The 16461-nt window shown below is 40.6% G+C and overlaps 2 protein-coding genes across 2 annotated transcripts in view; both read left to right on the forward strand.

Annotated features, from left to right (window-relative positions):
* Positions 1 to 114, forward strand: part of LOC131475172 (aryl hydrocarbon receptor-like) — a 35445-nt gene extending 35331 nt beyond the window's left edge. Inside the window, 1 exon segment of the mRNA XM_058653082.1 lies at positions 66 to 114. Within this exon segment, the coding sequence (XP_058509065.1) occupies positions 66 to 114 (49 nt within the window).
* Positions 57 to 16461, forward strand: part of LOC131474481 (aryl hydrocarbon receptor-like) — a 27909-nt gene continuing 11504 nt past the window's right edge. The window contains exons 1-2 of the mRNA XM_058652368.1: positions 57 to 606; positions 3138 to 3325. Of these exons, the coding sequence (XP_058508351.1) occupies positions 566 to 606; positions 3138 to 3325 (229 nt within the window). The 5' untranslated portion in view covers positions 57 to 565. The remainder of the gene's footprint in view (positions 607 to 3137; positions 3326 to 16461) is intronic.

Here is a 16461-nt window from a genome sequence, read left to right on the forward strand (position 1 = left end):
AGGGTTAGAAATCTGTATCGGGCGTGCCCGCCGGTGGAATGCGCGCGCCCTCTCTCTCTCTGCAGCTCAGTGAAGATCAGCTCTGACGATGATGATGATGATGATAAAATGTAGAAGGTTTTTATTTGAACTTGTTTTGTTGTAGATTATAATCCAGATTGAGGAGGATTTTTCTCTCATCATCTTTTTCTTCTTCTTCTGTTTCTTCTCCGTGAGGATGAAAGCGTCGCGTTTTCACGCAGTGGACAAACTTCATGTTTACATTTAAATGCTGACAGTTGTTTTTCTTTAATCTTGGTTATTTTTTGAGGACTGGAATCCAGATTATGTTTTAATCCTGAATTGACTGACTGACTGACTTCATCTTTTTCATCTTTTTTATTCCTTTATATTTTTCCCTCTTTTAAAAAGGAATGTGTTTTCAGTCGTGACTCAGGCGGATTACAGCTGATTTTTCTCCCTCTCTCTCTCTGGATTATATGCCCGTGTACATGTGTGTGTTTGTGAAGGAGAGTCGTCACAGGTTTATATAAGCAGCAGCAGCAGCAGCAGCAGCAGCGCAGTCATGTACGCAGGACGCAAGAGGAGAAAACCTGTGCAGAGAGCGTGAGTTCTGTTTTTAATCTACTTTAATTTGCACTCCAAAAACAAATGCTTTTAAATGTAAAGAAAAAACAACCTGAAGTGGGATTTATTTAAAAATCAGCCTCAAAGAACTGTTCAAAAACAAGTTTCCTCATCAGTAAAACAATAATACTGTACATATTTCGTTTCCTCGTATTAAAACAATAGTCAATTTAATATTAAAATATGTTATTATTTTTGCTGCAGGTTTTTTTAGGATTATTTCAGGCCTGTCAGAATTTCTCCCCTCCCTTTCTTCCTATTTTATATCATTTATAAACCTTTTTTATACACATTAACTCATCTAAACATTTAACATTTAGTTAAACATCTACATTCGTTATTTTTTTGTATTTTTTGCTGCGTTTGCTCTCATTTTCTCTGACTCACTAAATCTCACGCTGCGCCATTTTCTGTCCAAACGTCCTTCACATGCGCAGACTGAGATTTGTTTGCTTTTTTAAAACGTGGTTTTTCATTAAGTTACGATAATAACTATTGTTTTTATATGTATAATAAAACCATTATTGGTTTAATTCGTTAATATAAGACATTTTCAGCTTAGTTTTTAACCTGATAAACAACAAACATTATTTTCTCCTCAAACATTCACATTTAAATATCCAGATTAAGAGTCCAGATTAATTAGTTTCAGTAATAATGAATTAAAATCTGTGTTTTTGTTCTTTAATGTGACTTCAATGTGACACAGTGACTGTTTGTGATCATCATTGTGTCATCAGTGTGACATGAAGATGCTGCTGCAGGAGATGAGGATGATGATGATGATGATGAAGTCATGAGTGAGGCCTTCACTGACCCTGTGTCAGTGTGAGGGATTTTAATGTTGAAGGAAAGAAATAAAGGAGATGAAAGTTTAGGCCTCACGACTCAAGATGCTGAAATGTGGCAAATAAATAAATGAACTGATTATTATAATCTTTATCTGTTTACCTTCATGATTATCTGATTAGTCTTTAAATGAGTCTAAAATTGACTTTTAAACCTGTTTGTGTGCCTGTTGGCTTGTTTCTTTCCTTCTTTTATCCAGTGACCTTGTTTGTTTGTTTGTCTGCATGTGTTTGTGGACATTTAATTCATGCACGTTCCATATTTATTTGGCTGTAAATTCACTTATTCACAACCATTTCACTTAACTTTACTGTAAATTACTCTTTTTATAAGTGGTTGTGCTTGTTTGTCGGTCAGTTTTTTGTTATTTTTTTGTTTTCTGGGGTAAATGTAAGTTTGTAAATGTAAGTTTTTCTCTTTTCTTTCTTTGAATTTCTTAGAATTTCCGAATTTCCGACATTGGTTTACGGTTTCATGTTTATATTGTACTTATTTAAAAAAGAAAATATCACACCAATACCTAAAAGATACAGATAATAATACAGTTTATTAAATGCCTAAATTATCTCCTTATTATCACACTGTTAGCATCATTATTATCAATCTGGAAATTATATTAGAAATAAGACATAACATTGTTATTTAATTACTTAACTACTAACATAGAAATCACAGCATTATTGATCACTGCCCAAAATGGTGTCTAAAAATATATTCTTTAAAAAATCAAATGTGATTTAATTTATATTATATTATTCATTTATTTTATTGCTTTCTACTGTAAATGAAACATACACATTTATATGATATTAGTCCAACAAGGGTAACATTTGTTGTGTTGTAGCAGCAAAAATAAGAATTCTTATTCAATATTCTACTACTAGACTTCATTATAATAGAAAAAAATACCCATACATACATGGAATAATTAAAAAATATATATATTAAAGCACATCATTGTAGTGCCACTACTCTTATTATAATAAATAATAAAAATGTTGGGTATAATTTTCACACATTTCCCCATAATCTAGTTTGACAAATGTAATACGTTTTCACAAAGTGTTATCATTTAACAAAGAAATAACAGAAATGGGCAAAATACTTAATTAATATGCAATTTACACATCACAAAAAGTAAAATATCTTTTTAAAAATAATGCTTTTAAGAAGAAGTCCCTTAGTAAACCCTTATAATTCTTATGAAAAATGCTTATTGTGACCTTTTAAATATTACATCCAAAACACTGTTTTATATCAAGATCAAATCCCACAAAATCTGGGATAATACCCCATAAATATGTTCTTTTAATCCTAATATTTGTAAATATCATTCCCATAATCCTACCCTTGGATTTTGTTCTTAATCCCAAATTCACTAGATTCTAAATACTTTATTACAGCACCTTTTAAAACATGTCATTTGACACAAAATGTCAGGAATAAAAACTGGATAAGTGAAATAAACCCAAATAGAGGGTGTGATGGGGCACTTGTTTAGTGGTAGCTTGGGTTGTCTTCCAGCCGAAAGGTTGGTGGTTCGATCTCCTTCATGCTAAAGCTTAGTGGTGGAATAGGCAGGATTGAGCAAATGGTAAAACAGTTTAAAGTGTTTTTCATGGTCATTTACCGCTATTCTGTTCTTCTACATTGTTCATCAGGGTGAAGCCGCCTCCAACTGAAGGGTCCAAATCCAACCCGTCCAAGCGGCACAGGGACCGGCTGAACGGCGAGCTGGAGCGTCTGGCCAGTCTGCTGCCTTTTCCCGAGGAAGTGACCGCCAGTTTGGACAAGCTCTCCATCCTGCGCCTGAGTGTCAGCTTCCTGCGGACCAAGAACTTCTTCTCTGGTAAACTTCCATTCATTTGTTAGTCACTGGCGCTGAAGGTTTATGCACCAAAAAGAGAAAGAACCAACCATTGGATCTTTTGCTGTTTAAGAATTGTAAGGTTGTGTTTCCTGGCTGATGCCTTCAAAGTGATAGAGTTGTTCTTCTGTGAAGCTGTTGGTCTTCAGAAGCAGCCTATGAAGGATGCAGCCTTGTACCTTTGCTACGGTTCGGTGGATGTGGATTTTCTACGGATGTTCTGGTTTGTGCTTTCAGCCTGCGGTAGAAACAAGATGGCAGACCATTATTTCGGTCATGTCAGTTCGATCACTCATCATCACACATCATCTTAGTGTAGTTCACACAATACACATAACCGAAAGGGAAAGCGGGAGAAGCAAAAGCTTATCTAGTCCCGCCCCCATAATTGATAGATTGAACAAGTGTTAAATCTAAACAGGATACAGTGGTGGTTCTGCTAAATGGCCATGGTCTTTGCTCAAATCCCTCCAGGCATTCCAAAAACTAGTACAGTACACTTTCAATATCGACCTCATTTTTTGTGTTTGTCAGGGTTATTTTTGTGTGCTGTGTGTCATGAGGCGGAAGTGGCTCCATTATCTCTTGCATTTCTTATCCAAACACCGGCAAAGTTGACACTGCACACACTGGTGCCCTTACCCAACCAGCATGTCCACATTCGGACTGACAATAAGGGTCTCAAGCGGTTTGTCCTGTGGTGGTCTCACCCGTGATTTCCCACCTCAAGCCCATGCCCACTTGGTATCCTTTCCAGACTACCTGGGTTCTAAGTGGGTATGGCCTTGAAGTTGACAAATTATGTAGGTCCCATGTGGTTTCAGTAACATTGGCTACACATGGGATGACCATGTGGGCAAACAAGGGTTTGGCCACCATGAAAACCATGGACAAATCCAACGGGGACCCATATTGTTAGCCTGAATATAACCCTTTTTGGGGCCCACATAGACCTGGCTGGACATTTCCGAGCTCAAGGCATCAGCCTGAAATGTGGAGACCAACACACAAAGAAAACGAGCAACCAGTCTCCACCTCACATGAATGATTTCATAGCAGGGAAAACGCTCTCAATATTTCATCAAGACCTGGATCTACGAATGTGTGTGTGTGTTTGCTTGACGATGGTTAGTATGTGGAGTTTTTCCTTGGTGTCCTGTGTTTAAAACTGTACACAGAAGCGCCTCATGCCGATGCATGACTTTGTACAGTTTTCTCTACAATGCCGAGCGAGCACATTGTTATTTTAGTCGATGGTCTCTCAAAGAGAATGCTGCAATGCGGCCGTCAGATGCTCTTCAAGCATGAATAATTGACCCGGGAGTTTAAAGTATTCATGAAATGAAGGCAGAGCGATGTTTGTTTAAGGCAGCAGCTTTTTTGAAATGGCTGTTTTTGGTCGAGACGGACGCGATACAGCAGCAGCAGCAGCAGCGATGTTGAGTGCCTTTTCCCTGGATTTAGCAAACGCCGCCACATACTCTGTTGCTGCTTTGTCCCAAATGCGGCGGAAACAAAGTCACCCAGGTGTGAAAGATTTGTTGTCATCACCCAGGTTATTATTCCCACTCTGCAACATATGGAGGATTTCACCAGCCACTCAACCTGTCAGCGTGAATTATTGATCGTGGATTTCAGAAGTGATAGGTCAAAGCGGAGCCTACAGACAAACCTTCTTGTCTAACTGCATTAGCCTACTTTGTGGACAGTCTCTAAGTAATTAACGAGCTCTGGGATCTTACATTAAGGAAGCGGCAGTGCACAGTGAACGCTCTGCGGCCCCCGAGGGCCCATCGCTCAGCTCTGCCTGTGTTCTAAGCCGTAATTTGTTGTATGTAAACAGAGCAAATCCTGCTTGTTAGAGGCGTCTGAGGGCGGATGATCTGAGGAGCGATGACGTAGCTTCAGCGTACTGTGGGAAATCTGCCATGGCTTCAGCAACTCACTCACTTACTCGGTGTGTTTACATGACAGAACAAGGAAGAAAATAACAAATGATTGTGTTGGTCCAATGAGGGAAGGTCTACAAGACGGTATGACCTGCTATGATGTATGGTTTGGAGACAGTGGCACTGTCTAAAAGACAGGAGGTAGAGCTAGAGCTGAAGATGCTGAGATTTTTGTTGGGAGTGACCAGGATTGACAGGATTAGACATGAGCATATTTGAGGTCACATTGAACAGTTTGGAGAGTCAAGGTCGAGATGGTTTGGTCACTTGCAGCCGAGAGAAAGTTGAAGTTGAAGAGAAAGACCACAGAGAAGGTTCATGGATGTTTGAAGGAGGACATGGGGACAGGACAAGGTGGAGGCAGTTGATTCACTGTGGCGACCCCTAAAGAGAGAAGTCAAAAAAAAGGAGATTGTGTTGGTCCGACTAAAACTGTCCTAAATGTATTTCTTAAAAGTCAGACTAGAGCTGGCCCGGGTTCTTGCATGCTCCACAGTAGAGACGCCCCCCTGGTGGCTACTCAAAATATTCTTACTTCCTTAGTAGCTTCAACTGGTAAACCAGAAGACTATGTCCAACAGGAAAATGCCCAATGAGGGGGCACAACGCCACCTGGTGTGTCAGAGACGAACACACTTTGGACATACTGGGGCCACACGGTTGGTGTAGTGGTTAGCACTCTTGCCTTTGCAGCAAGAAGACCCGGTTCCCAGTTGGAACAACAACGGCTTTTCCTCTGGGTTCCTCAGGGTTCCTCTGGGACTCCGGTTTCCTCTGGGTTCCTCCGAGTTTCTCCAGGTTCCTCCAGGTTCCTACAGGTTCTCCGGTATCTTTGGTTTCCAGAGTGTGATGGATTGACGACCTGTCCAGGGCGCCATCCACGACCCTCATGTGGAGGATAAAGTGGTAGAAGCTGGGGGGAAAAAAAGACAGTAGCTCAATTAAAGGGCGTAGTTGTGCTGCAACCACAGCTCACAGAAACACGCTCTTTGTGCGGTTGTTCAGAAGACGTGTTTAACGCCTGCAGAGACTTCCCGTCTTCATTAAACATTAAAGTGCATTACATTTGCTTTGTGCTGTGCACAAGTGTTTTTCTTCATGAATACCTCATTGCAGCAAACTTGAGGGTCTGTTGTACCGAAACACTGCCAAGGCTGTGTGCATGCATTTAAAAACAAACAAACATGGCAGCAGTTGAACAAAGTCCCTTGCAGAGCCCAGTTAATCTGGCTGACAGTATTATCCAGCCCAGCTGCCATCTTTGTTATTGTCTGGAGCCACAATGGGATTGTCCCTCTCAACCTCAGTGTGAAGTGAGGGGTGTTAACCCTCTTAAAACCAATAAAACACTGGGGAGTCTCCCAACTATCTCCTTAACTGCCTTTTTAGATCATTCATTCTCCTTCCATGACAACACACGAGTGGAATATGGAGCCTTTCTGTGTCCTGGTTTTCAGGCCTCTTTATGCCACATTACAAGTTTCCCTAACTTTTGTGACAACTCTTCGCTGAACGGCAACAGCACGCAGCATTTCCTGCAGCGTTAATATGGTCAGGAATAATCAGGCGCGGAGAATCAGAGTGATACGCTTGTTAGAAATGAGTCCTGTTCATCTCTGTGTGTGGTGACATTTACAGCCCGTTTGTCAGATTGGTCCAGAGAGACAGATTGGTAATCAGATTACTGTGAAATGTGTCGTGAATATATTTACACTTTGAGATACAGGTCTGTGATTTGTCTCAGAGACCCTTTAGGTCACCTTGGCAGCCTGTGGCCAAGTGGAAGGGATTTGGGCTTGTGACCAACCAGAGGGTTGCCAGTTAAAACCCTGGGGCAGGTCAAAGGTACAAAAGGTACAAAACCAAGTGCTGCCTACAGCTCCTGTGCCTAGTTGGTGTGTGTTCACTACTGGATTAAATGTGTGGGAAAATAACTCATTTTATTCTTTTTAAGTCTAATTTTTTAAAATACCTGGAGCCTCAGGAGAGTTTCAACTGTCATTGATGAGGTTTCTTGATTTACCCACTTACCCGTATCTACACTGAGGATACTTTAAAAGGCTCATTCTGGGCTCATGAAAAACAACGATTCATATAATTAAATCAAAGAATTTATGCCAAAGCTTTAACTTCCATAAAATGTACATCATTTACATTGTGACAACGATAGAATCCAATAAATTGTGAATTTACCTACAGTGCTTAACAAATGTATTAAACCACCGCATCTATCTAAATCATTTTTTATGTTTCTGTTATGGTTAATACATCAGTGTGTTGAAGCTGTTTAACCCAAATGATTTTTTTAATGCTAAAAAAGTAGCATCTTATTTGAAAAATAAATAAATAAAAAAATAGAAAAAATAGTAAAGCACATTATTATTTCTTGATTAATTATGTCAAATTATAGTTATTTACTTGTATTCTTGAACATAAAAACTAGTTTTAATGGTTGAATGTTATGCTTTTATGACTATTTCATAAAAGCCGGCTCAGATGAATACACTTTTAGTTATAAACAAGTTTTTGAAAGATTTCTAAAATATTTATTTTCTCGTTTTTATGACAGGTGATCTAATAAATCTATATCAATACCGATATTTATTCTCATTACAACCTTAAAAACCTGGTTGTTGTCTTTTGTGTCCCTTCGGTTTCTTCTGAAGCTTTTTAGTCCAGTGTGTTTTTCATTAATGTGTTTTCTTTGCTCTAAAATCTTCCACCAGTCCTTTAGAAAAAGAAACAGCAGCAGTAATGACCATGTTGTTTGATGTGGTAAAAATCAGTCTGTATGACGGCATCGCTAAAAGTTCATCGTTAAGAGCCGTGGTTACTCTTCATGGATCACAGTTAAGGGTTTGGTGCTGTGAAGAATTTGTTATGGCGTTTTGTTTTTTTTATGGTAGAGGAAAATTTGACAAGATCCTGGACGACACAACTGAGGCGACGGGAACTCTGATGGGTTTTTCCTGGAAGAGTCACCGCCTGCAGCCACACAGCGTCATCCCACTTTTTTGTTTTTCCCTCTGCCCTTTCGTTCACCCCTGATCCTTTCTGGTTCATCTCTTCTCTTTTCTGGATTATTTTTTTTCTCCCCCTGAGTTTTAGTCGCAGGCAGCGAGAGGGGAGACCTGCGGTCACGTGACCACAGTTACGTAACCGTCGCTCTCTCAGAGTCATGGTGGCTGGCCATCGCTTCAAATGTAGAATTCGCATAGATCACAGTGAGATGAAGTTAGGATTAATCCCGTGATTTTCTTCATGGACGCATGATTGTTGTTAAATAGAACTGCTGCTCTTTGAGAGACTCTAGAAACAGAGATTAGGAGAAATAATCCAGTTCTACCAGGTGGAATACAAGTTTAATTTACATTTTTACCTACATACTTTCTCACATTTTCTTTTGCTTATACTTACTCAATTTTGATGAATTTTACAAAAAGTAAAATAACTAATTACTTGGGGCCCCTGAGCTGAGTCTGTGCCCCTGAGAACAATAATTCTGCTATTGTTTGATCTATCAATCTATCAATCAATCAATCAATCAATCAATCTATCTATCTATCTATCTATCTATCTATCTATCTATCTATCTATCTATCTATCTATCTATCTATCTATCTATCTATCTATCTATCTATCTATCTATCTATCTATCTATCTATCTATCTATCTATCTATCTATCTATCTATCTATCTATCTATCTATCTATTCTATAGCCATGTTGTTGTTGTTGCCGCTGCTATTGTGACGTTGCTTATCTAAATTGTGTCGTGCGACGTATTGTCATGATATAAAATTTAAAAACAGATCCTCCGCCTCCCTGTATCTGTACATACAAATGAAAGGCTGAGCTGCGAGGGTGACACAATCAGTAGTGGGTCATCCCTTCATGACGACCCCCTTCCGTCCCTCTGCCCGTCCGTCCCCTACAGGGCTTAGCCTCCATCCCCCACCCGCACTGATCACGATACGGCACTGGGAGGAATGCAGGCCACCAAAGGGAAACCTGGTAATCAGGAGTGACCCCCCACCTTACCCCGCCCAAATCCCCATCACTCCTCCTCCTCCCATCTCTCCATATTCACCTCTCATAAGCAGATATGCAGCCATGAGATTGAAAAACCTCAGGAGACACACTGCATTAGTGACCGCGTGTTCATGTTCAGGGTCTGTGTGTGTGTGTGTGTGTGTGTGTGTGTGTGCATCCATGTGTACGTTAGTGAATGTGGGGGTGGTACATATACATCGCGTGTTCATTTACTGCGGCGTTCTGTGGGGGTGGTGTGTGTGTGTGTGTGTGTGTGTGAGAGTTGAAACATTCTATATTTACTCGCTGCTCACATTCACACTGTGGCAGAATAATTAACATCCAAACACACACACATACTGTACACAGTAAGTCAAAGCATCAGTTCACATAAGAACTAATGTAGTTGACGTTGCCCTCTGACTGACTGTGTTGCTGCAAGGCAATGTAGGAAAAAAAAATGGGGATGCATCTATTATGATTATTATTATTTAGAGCAAAATAGTTTAATTATTTGGTAGGAACTGTTTTGGGGTTTTTTTAATCTACCAACCTAATATCCAGAATGGTTGGGTCACTTTCTTAAAACCTAAAATCTGTAATTTGTTGAGTGACCTGAACTTTTATTTAACAGATAAATGTGCAAACAAAAGCATTTTCACTGTTTATTTTGTGTGTGACGCCTGCAACACACTCAAAAAACAGTAAAACTACTGTAAACTCAAAAACACAGTAAAGTATCACCCCCTTGGTGTGGTACTTCAAACCTGACGAGATGTTTTTGGTTGACTTGAAATTTAGTTGACGTTTAATTTTTTTTGTTGATTCTGATTGATATAGAATCAACAGATTCTATATTACAGTTTAATTTATCCCTATCTTTCCTATTGTAATATAGTTTGGGCAAGTACTTTTTCCAGTACTCTCAACAAAATTTTGGTCCTCCAGAAACGTTTTGTTAGAATTGCAACTCGATCAGAGTCACATACACCATCTGCTCCTTTATTTCAAAAACTACAAATTCTTACTATTTTTAACATTAATATTTTTCAAATATGTGTTTTTATGTATAACATACAGTCAAGTGAAGGGAATATTCCTGAGCATTTCAAGACGTATTTTAAAACAAATTCACAGGTTCATTCCTACTCAACTCGTCAATCCTCAGATTTTCATCTTCCGAAATTTCTTACCTGCAGAGGTCAATTTTCAATAAGATTTAGGGGTACTAAATTGTGGAATGACTATTCCCATCTGGCAAAAAACTGTTCCACAAAATTATACAAAAGACACTTAAAAGATTATTTAACGGTTGTTTTGTAATTTGCTTTCTTTCATGTGTTGTTGTTCATATCTCTGTGTCTTATTTTTGGTTCACACATGCCAAAGAAATCAATAATTTAGGGGTATAAACCAATATTTCCCTCATGGAGACACACACATAGATTCACACTCGCATACATTACACACTCATACTTTTGTTTTTACATTAATGTTTGTTTGTTTTTATTATTGGTTTGTTTTTTGTTATTATATATAATTTTGATTATGTAGATTTGGGGGTGGGGGGTCTTTTATATTTTTTTTCTTTTTTTTTGCATTCTTTCTTTTTTAATTTTATAGTGTAATTTTGTGTTTTTCTTTTAAATATTGTCAATTTCAACATTATTTAGGTAGAGGCTTCAAATAAGCCCACTAGGCTTTCTGCCTCTTCCTGCACTGTATGTTACTTTGTATTCTTTGTCAATCTTATATTTTTCTTTTTAACTGTGCAAAATAAAAATAAACAATAAACAATAAACAATAAACAAAAGCTTTTCTGCAAAGTTCCTCAATTAGTAAGTAAATAAGTACATTTTATTTACGTAGCACCTTTCACAGATATGGAATCTTTACAGGGCAATACAAGTAATACAATACACAATACATAAAAATATTAAAAAAGGATTGTTAAAGGCCTGTTTTTAACGCTACGCCCATGGTTCCCAAACTGTGGTGCGTGTACCACCAGTGGCACGCAAGCCTCCTCTGGTGGTACTTGGAGGAAAATTAGAAAATACTTTTCGACTGCATAAAGTATAAAATGGTTCATACATATATACAGTACTGTTTGTGGTCTTTATGTCCATCATTGTGCGTTGACACGGAGCAATACCGCAGGAAATTGTGGGGGGGCAGTGTAGAGTCAATATTCCAATCAGTCAGGATAATGACGAAGAACCAATATATGGGATTTAAAAAATGGCGTAAAGTTTCTCCTCCAATCAGGTAGCTCTACATTTAAGACGCTTTTATCTAGATTTTACAAAAGAGGAATAAGCTACATAGAAGAAGTCTTGTAAAGAACTAGACTAGATGACAGAGGGTGAGAGTGCAGGAGGAGATCGTGCAGGGGATAAATGCTCGGACAGAAGATGCTCTTGGAAGAGCTGGGTCTTCAAGAGCTTCTTGAAGATAGACAGGTACGCCCCCTGTTCTGGTAGCGCTCGGTAGGTGCACCAAAAGACTCTGGATTGTCTTGTGTGTGGTGTTGGCACCGCCAGATACAGGTAGCAGGTACAGGAAGTTACTGTTACCATGTTTACAAAATAAATATAGTTGTACATCAATGTGGGGGATGTTCTTGTGGCAACAATATGTCTCATGACTCAGATACACTGAGCAGAGTGTCACCAGTGACTAATAGCCCTCTCAGCATGAAAGTAGAAGTAATTCTTTGTTTTGGTGCTCATCCTCACCGCCTGCAGTCTGACCTCATCCTGGCACAGGTCCAAAATAAACCGTAGCGCTTCCCCTCCCTCCCTCCCTCTCCGCCGCAAAACCAGTTAAGGGCCATGTGGGAGGGGCATGTCGTCTAATCGTCAGTATTAACACCGTGGCTGAGGACGTCGAAACACCAGTGGGTTCTCCTCCTCCTCCTCCTCCCCCACACAGCTAATACGCAGGGATAACGTCGTCCAAATATAGAACCGTTTCATGATTCAGGCTCCGGCCATTGTTATCCCATGTGACCCTGAGCATTCTCGCGTAGCTCTTTCCATGATTTATACTTTCCTGTACAAATTGATTCGTTATTTGTTGGGAGACTGAATGAAGGCGTCAGTCGTGGTGAGCTGAGTGAAGTCTGCACAGCTCCATCCAAAATAACTCGTGTCACTTTGTGGTTTTACGTTTTATCCTCCCGTCACATTCACTGGCAGAGAAGAATCCAAAATCAGGACAATCAAAACACAGGATTCCGTTCAGGGATGTTGAAATTTACTTAGCTAAAGGATTCAAAGCAGGTTATCAGTCCATCAGGCAAACGAAATCCAAAAAGTCGCAGCTAAGAAACCACGGTGAGAAACAGAAGAACAGAACTCTGAATGCTGGAGAGCTTGACTTGACACAAGACAATCCGTCAGGGCTAAAGTGGATGATCAGTATAAAGATCTCGTAGTTTGTTTACGCCGCCATGTTGGCAGGAAAACCTTCTGCAATACTGAAAGGCACCAGGGCTGTTGTAAGGCCATCAGATTTCACTGTGTGCTTTAAATCCATGAAGATCAAGCAGTATATCGCGGAACTTGTCAGACTTAATATGCCTGACCCTCATAATCCCCGTCAGTGCTTTTCACAAGTTGGGAAATAGTCGGACAATAGCGGACATTATTCCAGATTTGCAGTATTCAGACATCTCATACAACTTTCCCTCGTCTTACCACGGAGAACGCATCTTGAACAGCAAGAGTTTTCTGCCAACGTGGAGATGCTTTTCGCATGATTGGGATTGTACGACGTCAGCTTGGTGTTGGTGACATTTCTACATGGGGGGGGGTATGGTTACTAAATCATTTCATGCATTCATACTCAGTCATACACCATTCCAGTGGCAGCACTGTCTTCCTCATTGTCTCCCATGACCAAAAACGAGACCGCCAATGCCACCAACTGGACTGAGAAGAATTCTCACCGTTACTGACTGTGCTACTTTGTACACAAACAGCTGAATCATCACAACCTTCCTGGGAAAAGTTTATTTCTGCAGTGCTTCCCAATCCCAAAGCAGCTGAAGTATAACAAACTGTCTGATTTTCAGGGTCACTGCATGTTTGTCAGGTTTGATCTATCAAACGCTGGAGCAGATACGCTCGCCGTCGGCCAGCGTGGGGCCCAGTGAAAGGATGTTGACTAACCGTGATCATAACTTCCTCCTTTAAATCACTAAGAAAAAGGGAGGACGTGAGCACAGTGAGCACAGGGTCCATGTCAATGTTTTGATGTATATTATTGTTGTCCGGTAACTTTAGACCTCAATTCAGCCAGTAGCAGAGGGTTTATGTGGGAAAGCCAAGCTGTTCTTTTCAATGTGCCGGGACCGCCTGTGGGTGATTGCCGCAGCGCTATTATTCCACATGTATGTGAAGGCAGTGGGAATGTAAATTCTTCATTATGTGCCCACTGAAGCTTGATAACTAGATCTGCTCTTTGTCCTCCTCTGGCAGTACAAGAGGCTTTGTGTTGGCCCACTTCTTCTGGCTTTATTATGCTGCTGCCGCTGCTGCTGCTACTGCTGCTACTGCTACTGCTGCTGCTACATGTACCTGTGGTTTGTGATGTTTAAAGTACAATCACGCAAACACCAAACCAAGCGCTAGATCAATTTAGGTGGGGGAAAATGAGAATGTCTACATGGTGCCATGAGTGATATAACGTCCATCATTTGTTTGCAATGTACCACACTATACGGCCTTATTGTCAAATTTAAATCATTTATTCACAATAACGTACCAATTACCAGTCAGTTTTATAGTCATAGAGCTCTGTGTTGCTCTGAAGGTGCAGCAATCTGTTGTTCAGGCCTCTAAATCTGACCCTTGACCTCCAATAACATGATCATACATGTTCCAGTACGGTAATTAAATGTTCAAATCCAGGGTGTTTTCCACCACTGAATAAGGTCACGCATGTCTGATACTACAAACGCGTCTACATCGCTAGTTAGCGCTTTAGCGCCAGTTGAGATTTGAGGAATTTTTTTGCTCCAAATGAGGACAGAAGACTTGTCTATGTTAACAGAGTGGTTGTCGTAGTTACGTCTACGTCCGTACGATGCACGTGGAGACGTCCTGTGGTTTGCTACACGCTAATAACGTAGCTTACACAGCGTGGTTTTCTTGTCAACAACGCGAATGTTTGTTGACAAAACGCAAAAATATGTCCACAGAGGGGGTCTGAGTTCGGCCGATGAGTCGCCCAAATCAGCAGTTACTATTAGTTGGGTAACCACCAGTTGGGTTAGCGGGAGAAGCTAACACTTGCCGAGCGTTGCTACCTCATGTCTCCTCGCGGTGGCGCTGCTCAAATGAATGAGGGGAAACTTGGGTGGAAAAACCACATAGATGTGTACAGGTTGACTGATTTTCATCCTGAAGAGAAGGCCAAGGAGAAGAAGTGGTTCTTTAAATGCGATTTAAAGAAAAGAAGAATTTTAATTTTATTAATCCCCTTAGGGAAATTATTCCTCTGCATTTGACCCATCCTAGAATTAGGAGCAGTGGGCTGCCACACTGAGTAGCGCCCAGGGAGCAATGGGGGTTGGGTACCTTGCTCAGGGGTACCCCAGCCCTTTTGGCCGGGTGGGGATTTGAACCAGCGACCCTCCAGTTACAAGCCAAGTTCCCGTTCCATTTAATTTCCACGGGAACTCGTTCCAAAGTTAAGGGGTGGCTACAGAAAAGGCCTGATGAAGTTCCGAGAGGTAAAATGGTGCCAAACCATTAAGAGCTTTAAAAACCAACAGTAAAATCTTGGTTTAAAGAAATTAGATGTAGATTTTATTTAGCCTTTATTTAGGCCCAAAATGGCCGCCTCTGTGGCGCTGACTTGGCTCCTGATAGAAATATAAAAAGCTCATTCTGGGGTAACTGAACCCAAATTAAATTCTAAATACACACTGGACCTTGAATATGTTTGTTAGTTAATCATGGAGATGGACGACTAAACAATGTCACGAAAACAAAAGACACAAACATGAACTCACCGTGACTGTACGACGTTACGTGAAGCTCATCTCGTGTTATTAGTGCTTATTTCGCTACGTTTCTTCAGTCGTGAGAAGCACCTGTGTCGTTTTGTAGGTCATCAACGTCACGTCTTAGCAGATCCACCATATGTGAGACCGTGTCCACGTCTTCTCCTCCACCACTCGGTCGGATGATGTCACACACTCTTCTCAGTGGCCTCCGTCTAAAAGTTGATCTGTATGGGAATAAGGTCAGGGGTCGGGGGGGGGTGTCCGTCTCATGTGAAGGTGCAAACCTCATCAAACTCCCTCACACGAGCCCATATGTTCGCAGTGTCTCCTGACACCGCTCCACCCCCTCAGATGGACTCCTTGTTAACCCGCATTGCAGACAACAAAGGACCCTGACCCAGAACCCAGTCACCCCCATCATGTTCTACATGACCTCTGGGGCCAAAGGTCATCGCGGGTCACGGCAGACGCCGCTCCTGCTGGGGGTCAGAGATTAATGTGCCTGACCACTGCTCTCTTTCTCGTGACATCATCGTCTATAAACCACATGATCACATTATTAGATCATATTTTATCATGTGAGGAAGATTCTCTGTCACACTTAAAGCTGTAGTACGTAACTTTTGTTCTTGCCTCTGTTTGATCTTTGTGAACAGAAACAATGTCATTATTATTAGTATTAGTATTATTATTAGTATTATTTGTTTGCCATGTCCTCAATCAATCAAGCAACTTTATCAGACCTGAACGAGGGAGCGTTTGTGTGTATACACCAGCAGTGCAGGGGCGGGTGGGCAGGGACAAGACGTGTTTATTTTGTTAAACTGCTTAGCAACTGGTTTTTCTTTCTTTCTTTATCAGTGCTACGTTACTGTTGCCTCTGTCTGTCGACTTAAAACAAATCACTTCCTGTGTGCAGGGCAGTCATGTTGCTAGGCAACGTGAGATCTAAACACTTGACAGGATAAATCTGAATAGTTTTGATATTATAGACATTTGTTTATATTATAAGGTCACACACTACAGTTTTAAGTCTTTCTGCACTCTTCCAGCGTCACAAAACTGAAACAAAGAAATGTGAGTCCAACACCGAGTCAGACAATAGACGTGATGAAACAAGTG

This window comes from Solea solea, chromosome 2, assembly GCF_958295425.1.
Source record: "Solea solea chromosome 2, fSolSol10.1, whole genome shotgun sequence".
NCBI classification, from domain to species: domain Eukaryota; kingdom Metazoa; phylum Chordata; class Actinopteri; order Pleuronectiformes; family Soleidae; genus Solea; species Solea solea.